Here is an 11,338-nt window from a genome sequence, read left to right on the forward strand (position 1 = left end):
TGGAGAACAGCCCCGGGCGGGGCAGGGTCCGAGCCGCGGATCACCGCGCTCTGGCTCAGGGGGCAGAGGAGGGACGCGAGCCCGGCGGTGGGTCCCCCTGGAGGCGGGCAGGGGTGAGTGGATCCCGCGGCGGGGCGTCCCCTCCCCGCTGTCAACCCCCGCCCCTCACCTGCCGGCCGGGCGGGCTCCGGCCGCGCTCTCCGCCGAGCCGTCGCGGTCCAGGGCGCAGGCGGCGCTGAGCGCCGCAGCCAGCAACTCCATGTGAGGCTGTGAGAGCGGCGGCGAGTCCGGCTCCAAGCGGCGGCTGCCGAGCGACTCCGCAGGCAGCGCGGGGCTGGGGGAGGCCGGGCGGTTGCCACGGCAACGGGGGTAGGAAGGCAGCAGCCTGCGCAGGAGGGAGATAGAGACCTGCAGCGTGCGCGGGGGAGGGACCCCCGGCCCGGCTAGAGCCCCCGGGACAGCGACCGCCGCACCGAGTCCCCCGGATACCGGACTGCCCCTCACCCGAACCCCCAGGGGACCTATTGGCCCCCCAGAGCCTCCCGGACACCGAATGGCCCCCGAACCCCTGGGAGACCGACCGCCCCCCCCAGTCTCCTGGACACTGACTGGTCCCCTAGAGCCCCCTAGCCCAGCTAGAGCCCCCAGAAGACCGATCAGCCCTTCCCCAAAGCCCCCTGGACACCGACTGCCCCCCCAAGACCCCAGGAGACGACCGGCCCCCCCCGAGCCTCCCGGACACCTACTGCCCCCCAGAGCTCCCTAGCCTAGCTAGAGCCCCCGGAAGACCCATCAGCCCTCCCCCAGAGCCCCCGGACACCGACTGCTCCCCCCCAGAGCTCCCTAGCCTAGCTAGAGCCCTCAGGAGATGGACGGCCCCTCGTGAGCCACCGGGAGATGACCTGGCTCCCCCAGAACCCTCCCTCCCAGCCCGCTAGAGCCCCCAGGAGATGGACCACCCTGGAGAGAGCTACACTCCCCCAGCAGTCCCCTCCCCAGCTAGCGACCTACACCCCCTTGAGAGGTAGCACCTGCCCCGATAGTGCCTCCCACAGCTGCACCCCTTTCCCAGGAGCACCCCTGAGAGAGCACTGCACTCCTCAGAGCCCACTACCCTGGGTACATCACCCAGAGGCAGACATGCCCCCGCCAGAGGTCCCTGCCACCCCCACCCACCCCCGTTCCAGCAGCCACCATCCCTTTCCCCAGCCAGATCTCAGAGACATGTGCACCCAGCCACCCCTTACTGCCTCCAGCCCAACACACTCACAGAGGACCTCTTCCTAGCCCCTCAAACCCAGAGCACAGGTCTCTCCCCCCCACACACACAGAGGTGTCCCCTACCCCTTGCCTCCTTCAGTTTGGGGCACAGAACCCCCCTCTCCTCCTTCGTCTGCACCTCACTGCCGTGGAGCAGAGAGAGCGAGGTCAGTGAGTGTTTTGGAGGGGAAGTGTGGCGTTTTTGGATTACTCCCGGATTTGGTGCATATTGTGCATTTCTTCTACTGAAAGCAAATTCTGAGATGGAGGATAGACTCAAAATAATTCCCTCCTCCAGTCGCCCATCATAGGGACTTTCTCTCATACCCAAATTACCGCACAGACAGAACAATTACCTTCCTCCCCAATACAGGGGATTTTGCACCTTCTTCCCTGCACGTCCCTCTCTACCTAAGAATTGTCAGCTTTACAGGGATTTTTTTTTTCAGACAATAAATATCAGTACTTTCAGCACTCTAAAATCTATCTTCATTCAGGTAATCTTTATGCTGCCTCAAGGGTGACTCTGCTTGAACTTTAGCATACAGTCACACCCCTCTGATCAATTTGAAAACTTGTGGACAGGCTGGGTGCTGCTCTGCTACAACTTGCTAACTCCCAGGAAAAAATGGTAATTCATGCCAAATTAAATCTGAGGATTTAAACAGGAAATTCTCAACCAAGTTTCCCAGACAAACCTTAACTTACCCCTTTGCATACATAAATATGGCTTTTTTCAATACGTAATCATACAATTTAGGCAATAATAATGAAATCCATATGTGGATCTCAATGTATAGATAAAGGCAGAATTTTTTTCTCTATTATACTGTATTATTTGCCAAATAATGCATCAGGATAATTTGGCCCAACTTCTTCCAGTTACACTGGTATAAATTCAGAGAAACTCAACTGACCACCACTGGACACTATCTGGGTTTACAATGATTGTCACACACATCCCTGGTAGAACCCCTCTTGGCTGGAAACTCCAGGCTGCTGTGTTGGGGAGGGGACCCAAAACACTAGATTCATGTGCTCTTAAGCTTCCCTTGGGCAGAATAGGTTGCAGCACTCTCTCTGCCCTTGGCATCTTTAGCACATTTCCTGAGCACAGGCAGGCTGTTACCCCTTTATAGAAATGGGATCTCATAGCCTAGCTGCCCTTGGCCCCCAGGACCAATGGTGACCTACTCGCAGACTCCCTGGTAGCTTAAGCACACCCTTTCCCAGAGTTCCATCCATGGTCGCTCTAGTAGATTTATAGTTTTAACTCTTGAGGGGTACATATTGGTGAAGCAAATAGACATACAGATAGGCTTTAGAAAGTTTTCCAAACACAATTACTCTTTACTTAAATATTGCAAGAGAGATAAAGATGTAGGCAAACAATAAAACACCTATGTGTATTTCCCTACTTCAGTTTCCTCACCAGTCTTGAGCATTCTTTGGGCTTCAGGATGCCCCCTTCCTGCACACAGTTTCTCTCAACCACGGAATGTCTCCCTCATCTGTGTCCCAGTTTCCTTCTTTCTGGCTGATCCCTCAATTAAACAAGCCCACACTGCTATGAAAGCATTAAGCATGCTTCTCTTCTGCCCAAGCTTCCTGTGTGTCTCAGGGCATCACCCTACTCATCCAGTCTCTGTAGTTTTAAAGGCTAGTTCTGTCCCCCTTTTGGGGGGAAATATTCCACTCAGAAAATCCTAGCCTTGCAGGCAAACGTGGTTGAACTGGTTTCCAATCCTCTCTCAGGCAACTCTTCTTAGCATACACATTGTTTGGGCAGAGCACAGTGGTTAAGGTTAACCGCTCTCCTTTGTCCCTGGTCTGGGAGTTATGTAACACAGACCTGACAGCACCTGGCTAACTCCACATCCATGATACAGCAATTTCATAATACCAGTCAGAACCCATAAATTGTACATACCTCACACATGGATTTTCTAAATCATCACAACCAGTGTTACTGAAGAATTTGGCCTTTTGTGAGGGTGTGCTGGGAGAGGTTAACAGCTGCTAGTGGTCACAGAGGGTTTTGATAACTCAAAGGGGGATCATGGGATAGTCATTGCATTTGACAGCTAATAGGGACAGTCGGGCTTATCACAATGGGAAGTTTGAGAATTGGAAGGGGGTTCTGTGTTTTGTCACATCTGTGAATTTCATGGAGTGAGGAGCATTTGAGACCAGGACTGGGGGTCAGGAGTTTGTCACTAGTTAGAGGGTCAATATGATAGGAAAGCTGGGTGATACAGCACTTATCAGTCATGTAGAAGGGTCTGGGGGACAGACAACTGTGAGGAGGGCCAAAGGCTTGGAAATGGGGTAAAGTATTCAAGAGCACTGGTTGCAATGAGGCTGGTCTGTCTGATCAGTGGATAGTGATTGAAAGCTGAGCACTTGTCCCTGAGGTAAGAGTATTGGAAGGGTTGACAGCTGGGGGTGTGTGTCAGAGAATTGATACTTACAAGGGAGGGCAATTACTTTGATGAGCCTGTTCCTGGTAGAGTTAAGAGCTGCCTATTCTTCACTCTTGCCTCAGGATCAGGGCCAAGAGTGAGGTAGCTCTTCCTAAACCCGTATCTACCAATGGGGTGCCAGAGCAGCGAAATGCACAAACTTTTACCAATTGTGCTAAAATGAACACAGTTCTAAATATGACTTTCATGGGCACTTATTTAGATAAATCTCACAAGAAACTGATGCATGTTAAAAGGTTAATTAATTCAACTTTAATAACTTCTGTGCTAGTATTTCTTAACCAAATATTTTAACAATTAATTCTTATACGGCATTTTTTCTCTGTAGATCTGAAAACTTTGTACAAAGGTTGGAAAGTATTATCTCCATTTTACAGATGGGGAGATTGAGTTACTACTGAGACGTATAATATAAGATGCTCAAAATTGCAGCAAGTCAGTGGCAGAGTCAGGAGAAGAACCCAGATATCCTGACTGTCAGTCTATTGCCCTGTTTTACTGGGCCACCCTCTCAGGGGTTAAGTCTATGACAAATCTGAACTTTTTAGAAACGTATCAGAGGGGTAGCCGTGTTAGTCTGTGTCCACAGAAACAACAAGGAGTCCAGTGGCACCTTAAAGACTGACAGATTTATTTGGGCATAAGCTTTCATGGGTAAAAAACCCACTTCTTCAGATGTTTTTTTTTAGAAACGTAAGCATTTTGGGTTATATGCAAAAATAGAAAACATTTTTTTCCCACAATCCTATAACTGCCTGTTAATTAAGACAGCCTGCTTGTTTTTTCTTCAAACTTTCCACAATAACCTCACCTTTGGGCTGAGATGAAAGCATGAAAAATGTGAGTCCAAAATTTTTTTTAATGAAAGCTATGAGGAGGTGAAAACAGGAGTTTAGAGAATGGAATGCCTTCTGTGACCATGGGAGGTCACTACTGTGATAATAAAAAACAGCCCACATTTTAGTCCCATATAAACCTGTTCCATTTTTATGCACTGACAGGCTCATTTTCCTTCCCCTAGGAAGAATATTTTTATTTTTAAACTTTAATCTTTGAAAAGTGTTGCCCTTTCTTCCTTGCCAAATAAACACCACCTACTCCTACTTCAGTCTCTAGGTCTATAACTGAAGTGCTCCTCGTAATCAGAACAAGTGCTTAAGAAGCACACCCGAAGAAAGGGCTCCCCACACCCAGCAGGGGAGAGGAGTAGGAAAAAGAGAATCTGACTACTGGTATGACGTGCATTTTAAAAATGAAGCTTCAATCCTGCAAGCTGGTGAGCACCTCCTGTTAGGTGCTGAGTGCTTTCTGCTCTCACTGATGAAACAGCAGACACAAAGCAACTTGAAGACTGAGCTCTACATTAAAATAAAATAAAAAAAAACACAGTTCCTCCTTAGGAATTGTGGGGTTTTCTGAAGCACCCAGACACTGGGAATTATCCCCATGTGTGCCTATCCCCGTTTCATTAGCCCTCATGGCACTGGGAATGTTCAGTGTGGCTATGTGCTAAGAAGAGGGAATGTGAGTTGTGTGTATTTCTTCAAGGAAGTAGGGGGTGGTGTGGTTGCCAAATGTCCTTAGCTTTAGCATAGTGCTGTTGGAAGAGAAGATTTTAAATCTGGCTGACCTGGCCCATGGCTATATTAAAAATGTGATAACTTACTGGAGTTCATAATTTGCCTATTTCAATATTATAGTTATGGCTGGATTTTTATTCTAAACCCCTATTTTGAGGTGCTAATAGTTTTTCAAAGTAATTAACCCATTGGACTAACATTGTTCATGTATATTCTAAGCACAAAGGTGAATTTTATTGGAAAGCTTGACAAAAACCTCACTTGGCTGTTCCTGAGGATGGAAAAAAGAGGTTTTTATATGTATTTGTATTAATGTTTTTTGCATTAATCCTCCTCCTACAGAAACTAAAAAGAAGAAACACAGAGGACTCAGACCAGCAGACCTTACTTGGGGAGGGGGGGTGTATTGCATAGGTAGAGACTACAAATGGGGCTCAGACAAACAGCCCTGTTCAACCAAGGCCAAGTATGTTTCGTGATTCAGTTAGACAACACGTGTCTGCTGAGCAGTGTTTTCTGCAATGATGAGTAGTACAAGCATAACTTCTATATTTTGGTAGAGTGTTTTGAGTGTTACATCAGGTCCTATACGTTATTTTTGCACAGGAATTCAGGCATCAGTTTCTTTTTTTCTTTTTGTTAATCACAGTCTCTAAAGGTACCATCTGTGCACAATTTTTAGTCCTGGGCCTTGTCTTTCTAGTGTGGGACCAGTGGAACTCCCCAATTCCTGAAGTTTTTTGGCCCCCACTTCTAACCACTATCCCTTGAACATTGAGTCCTTTGGTTCATTCTTCACCAAAGGAGTTCTATCTCTTCTGATTTTGCTTTGGCTCTGTGTCCCTGTGAGGTACCAACCCTGCACTGGGTCAACAGGGGATGACCAATCATTATGAGCCCAGGAGACCACTTCCTCTAGCCCCTGCTGTGCATGCTCCAGGTGGAAGGGACAGATAAAAGGAGACATCCCAGCTAAGTCAGGCTGGTGGAGGAAGGATGTGTGCTGCAGGCTCCTGCAGTGGAACCCTTGACTCTCCAGGCTGTTGGGACTGTGGACCCGGACTACGCTGTGGACGACTAGCTGACCACAGAGACTGATGGAGATGCTGAGCCGCTGCCAGCTGAGGAGATGCCCAAGATGGGCTTTATGGTAGTAAGTGACCCAGGGAATGTGTTAGGAGCCAATGCCTGAACCCTTAATAGGCAGTTTAAGAACCTGGTGAAGTAGGGTGGGCCCAGGTTCCCCTACCTTCCCACCCTTGTCTGCAATTACCACTAGGCATGGCTACCAGGGCCTCTGGATATAGATTGAGTGTTTGCTCTGCCCTGCCCCAGCGGCTGCAGACTGATTGTTTGCTCTGCCCTGCCCAGAGGGTCAGAGCCCCAACTGCCATTGTTTGCTCTGGCCAGTAGGCCCAAGGGCTACAGACTACTTGTTTGCTCTGCCCGCCAGGGGTCCTGAGCCCCGTGATCATGATTGTTTGATGCAACAGGGAATCCCAACAATCATTTGATGGGCAACCCTGCACTGGTCAAACAGGGGCAGCCCCCCACTCAACATGCCAAGCCCCCAGGACTGTCCCATTTCAGTTCTGTATTGCCTCAGGTATCCTTTGTATGGTGTCTCTGTCTGCCAGTTAGGTCTGATTATTATTTTTAAATTATCGATCTTTGACTCTGGGTGTCCTTTGCACCCCTATTATTAAGGTTGTCTGACATTTGCTTTTATAAGATGCTGTTTTCAGTTGCTTATAATAACTTTTCCAAACTTTAACCATTTGGGCTGAAATTTTCCATTCTGGGTGTCTACCTTGGGCTGAATTTTTGTGGCAAATTTCAGCCAAAATGTTTCAGCCATTTCTTAGAATGAGGCTGGGGGGAAAGGAATTGTTTTGCCCATGTTAAATTCTGGTCACCTTTTCTTTGAAAAATTCTGGTGCCCTCATGCTTTCGAGCAGGGATTTGAAATTTGGCAGGGAGATGTGCCTTTGTGTCAGGGGTGTGCCTTTTGCTGTCCCCATGAAAATCTACCCAACTTTGGCCAATTTATAACCCTTTGAAAAATCCATTTTGTACATGCTGAGTAGAGACTTGTTCGAGCCTGGCAGCTAAACTCCCTGATGATGTGGTCCACGGTGAGCATGTTCCAGCCCAGGGCAGAGCAGGATTTCCCCTGTAATTGCAGCTGTCTGGAGTTGTGGGTTGTGCTGCTTATAGGCATCTGACTGAGAATAAGGAGATTGTCCTGTCCTTTGTTCTCAATGACATCCCTGCTATACCCAGGGAATGTGGAGGAGGGAGCTGCCTGATTAGGATGCAGAGGGGACAAGAGCTGGACTGGCAGGGAGAGTAGATTGGAACAAGAGTTTAGGGGGGGTATAGACTGGGATCTTGGATGTTGATCAGATGGTGGGGGAGGGAAACAGACTGGGAGTGGGAACTGGGGCAGAGACTGGAACTCGATGGACACAGGGACTGGGAGCTAGCAGGTGGGGGCAGATTGAGATTGGATGAGAAGCTGGGTGGGAGACTGGGACTGAGAACCAGTGAGGTGGAGGGAAGGACGTGAGATGGGGAGAGATAGAAATGACGAGGAGCCAGTGTCCAGGGGGAGAATTGGGATTGGCTGGGCAAAGAGACTGGGACCAGGAGCAGGGGATAATAGAGGACACAGATTGGATGAGGAGCCTGGGGAGAGAGACTGGGAATGTGAGTGGGTGTGGGATGTGATTGGAAACCATCCAATCTCTCTCTTCTCCACCTTGAAGAGCCAGGGGGCGGGACTGGAACTGGCTAAGCAACGAAACTGGGAGAAACAGCTACAGGGGTATGGGGGGAAGGGGTTGGGAGTGGCCTGGCAAGGAGAGTGGGAATTGGGGAGCAGAGACTGGGATGGGGAATCCCAAGCGGTCAGACTATGAATTGATGATCAGGGAGACTGGGATGAGAAGCCTGAAAGGTAGAGACTGGCTAGGTGAAGTGAATGGGAGTAAGAAAAAGAGCCAGGTGGGGGGAGGAGGTTTCCCTGTGATGCAATAATATAGACCTAGAAGAAATTTTTTTGGATGAAACTTTTGTTGCCAAAAAAATTCAGATTTGGGTTAATGACAATCTTTTGCAAATTTGTGTCAAATTTGCCAAATTGTTTGTCAGTGGGAAAAATTTCCAAAAAAGTTTAAACATTTCAACTTTTTTATTTGAAATGACATTTTGTTTTGAATTTTACTTCAATTTTATTACATTTTTTTAAAAAAAGATTTTTTTTTAAAAAAACCCTTTGAAATGAAACGTTTCATTTGACCCCAAACAAACTTTTTCCAACTTTTTTGATTTGATGAAAATTTTGAAAAAAATTTGTTTTGGGTCATTCCAAAACACAAAAAATGTCAGCTCAGCTGACACACAATAGAGTGTGTACATAACCTAGTCATAGAATTTCTGGCTTTTCAGTTTGCTTTTTTTAAAACCTAGGAAATTACCTGCAAACAATAAGAACATTATTAAGGATGCAAAAGTCAAGCAGTCAACAGTTAGGAAATGCCAGAATTAAGGATGTCTGTGCAACCTTAATTTGGCCCCTTTGAGCATATGCATTCAGACAGTATTTAAATAACATGGTCACATGCTAATTTTTCCATACCACTTGGACCTGCCCTGGGGATGAGGCAGGGTTGAGTAGTAAAGGAGACTTGTCTGTAAGGCCCCTGCTTCATTTGTTGCCGAAGAAGTGGGCTGTAGCCCACGAAAGCTTATGCTCTAATAAATTTGTTAGTCTCTAAGGTGCCACAAGTACTCCTGTTCTTTTTGCGGATACAGACTAACACGGCTGCTACTCTGAAACCTGAAGTTGGAAGGTGTGTAGTGAATATAGCAGGGGATTACAGGAAGAGAAGGGATGATGTCAAGGTTACTTCCATTGAATTCTGCCCTGGATAACTGGTTTCTGTACTTGCCTGTTCCACAGTTCCTATCTGATGCTGGGCAAGTCACTTAAACCAAACTTTTCACTGATTGCATCTTCCTCATTTTCTGGGTGACTGACTGCATGCCCTGGGGCCTGATTTACAGAAGTGCTGCGCACTCATAGCCACAACTGAAGTCAATGGGAGCTGTGCTTTGAACATATAAAGTTCTAACTACTCTGATAAATCAGGTGCTAGGCACCCAAATCGGGAATCCAAAAGAAGTGGATACTTTGACCTGAATTTCTCTGTGTCTGTTTCCCACCTGTGACATTGGGATAATAATATCCTCTCATCTCACAGGGGTGTCGTGACAATAAATTAATTAATATTTGTGAGCAGTCAGATACTATAGTAATGGGCATCATAGGCTCTCTATTCATTGTCTGTAGCTAGTGAAATAATCAAATCAGAGACCAGAAGACTACAGGAACAAGGACCTCCCTCTCAGATCCACTCCAGGCATCCTGCTCTACTCAAGGCACTCAGGAAAAAATGGAATAGGGCCCTGCAAGCTAAGAAAACATTCCACAAAAGTTTTCTCTAGGGAGATTTTGGACTGTAACCATATGCAACACTGACATTCCCATTGCTCTGAATAGCCATAACTACACATTATCCGGCCAAAATGTCTTGCTCTTACAATCTAGTTTTCTCTTTATTTACTGAAATGGGTTCTACTTTCTTTGCTCTTGCCAAACGCAAATATACTATCATTTTCAATAATCTTGGGAGCATCATCCGTTTGATAACTGCTATGTGATCTGGGTTGCAGTTATCTTTGTGATAGTCCTCCCTCCTTACATGCTATCCTAAAAATAGAGATTAGCAGGAATACTTTTGCCAGAAGCAGCCCTCAGATGTGGATACTGGGTACAGGGGGGGCATCGTAACACAGGGCATTTTCTGTTGTGAGCCCTCATTTCTGAACCTAATTTTCTCTGTTGATCCAACAAAGCTTACTGTGATGGGGTGTATCAATCCCACACTAGCCCAGCAAGGGTTGACCATTCACTGGGGGCTCAGGGGGTCACACCCTCTCACCCTTGCTGGGCATGCTCCAACTGAAACCAGGATATAAAAGGAAGCAGCTCAGCTCAGTCTGGGCTGACTGAGGAAGAGAGCGGACACACGCTGCAGGCTCCAGCCAGGAAGCCACTTGAGTTCCAGACCACGGAGGCTAAAGATGCCGAGTCCACTGAGGACCCGCAGTTAACCACGGAGACAGAGGGAGAAAGATGGCTGCTGCCCCCAGCAGAGCTGCCGGAACTGGAATCACAGGAAGTGGCCCAGGGAACACGTTTGTGGAGGTTGGAACCTGAACCTGAAACCAGAACTTGGGTGCTGAAACAATTTGTATAGTGGGGATGCTGAGAGCCAGTGAACCAAACTCTAAAGCCCATATATTATTGAAATCACTTCAAGCCAAGGAGTATGGGAGCTTCCCCAGGACCCCTAGTTCAAGCACCTATGACCAGGACTACTGATTCCATAGGGCCCAGGAAGTGGGACTCAATGGAATAGGGTGGACCCGGGTCTTCCTACCCGCTGCTGCGCCTGCTGCTGGGTGTAGGGTGACCAGATGTCCCAATTTTATAGGGACAGTCCCGATTTTTGGGTCTTTTTCTTATATAGGCTGCTATTACTCCCCAACCCCTGTCCCGATTTTTCACATTTGCTGTCTGGTCACCCTAGCTGGGTGTGGCAACTGCCCAAGATACTAGGCACCATTGCCTGAGACTGTGAACATTGGGTGCTACTGCCTGAGACCAAGGACACTGGCTGCTAGGCCTCGCCACCCTAAGGACAAGGGCAGCCTCATGGACTCTGGCCACTACGTAGGGTTGCCAGGAGTCTGTTTTTTGACCGGAAAGCCCAGTCGAAAAGGGCCTTGGCAGCTCCGGTCAGCACCACTGACCGGGCTGTTAAAAGACCAGTTAGCGGGGCTGGCAGGCTCCTACCTGGCTCCTGCAGCACCCGGAAGCAGTGACATGTCCCTTGGCTCCTACGTGGAGGGTTGGCTGGGGGATTCTGCATGCTGCCCCTGCCCCGA

At 48.0% G+C, this 11,338-nt stretch overlaps 1 protein-coding gene across 2 annotated transcripts in view; it reads right to left on the reverse strand.

Annotated features, from left to right (window-relative positions):
• NGEF (neuronal guanine nucleotide exchange factor) overlaps positions 1–11,338 on the reverse strand; it is a 96,036-nt gene that overhangs the window by 50,624 nt on the left and 34,074 nt on the right. For both annotated transcript variants that reach the window (XM_026650115.1, XM_026650113.1), the window contains one exon: positions 170–385. In XM_026650115.1, the coding sequence (XP_026505900.1) occupies positions 170–385 (216 nt within the window). The remainder of the gene's footprint in view (positions 1–169; positions 386–11,338) is intronic.

The sequence above is a fragment of the Terrapene carolina genome, unplaced genomic scaffold (assembly GCF_002925995.2).
Source record: "Terrapene carolina triunguis isolate 2854851 unplaced genomic scaffold, T_m_triunguis-2.0 Scaffold88, whole genome shotgun sequence".
NCBI classification, from domain to species: Eukaryota; Metazoa; Chordata; order Testudines; family Emydidae; genus Terrapene; species Terrapene triunguis.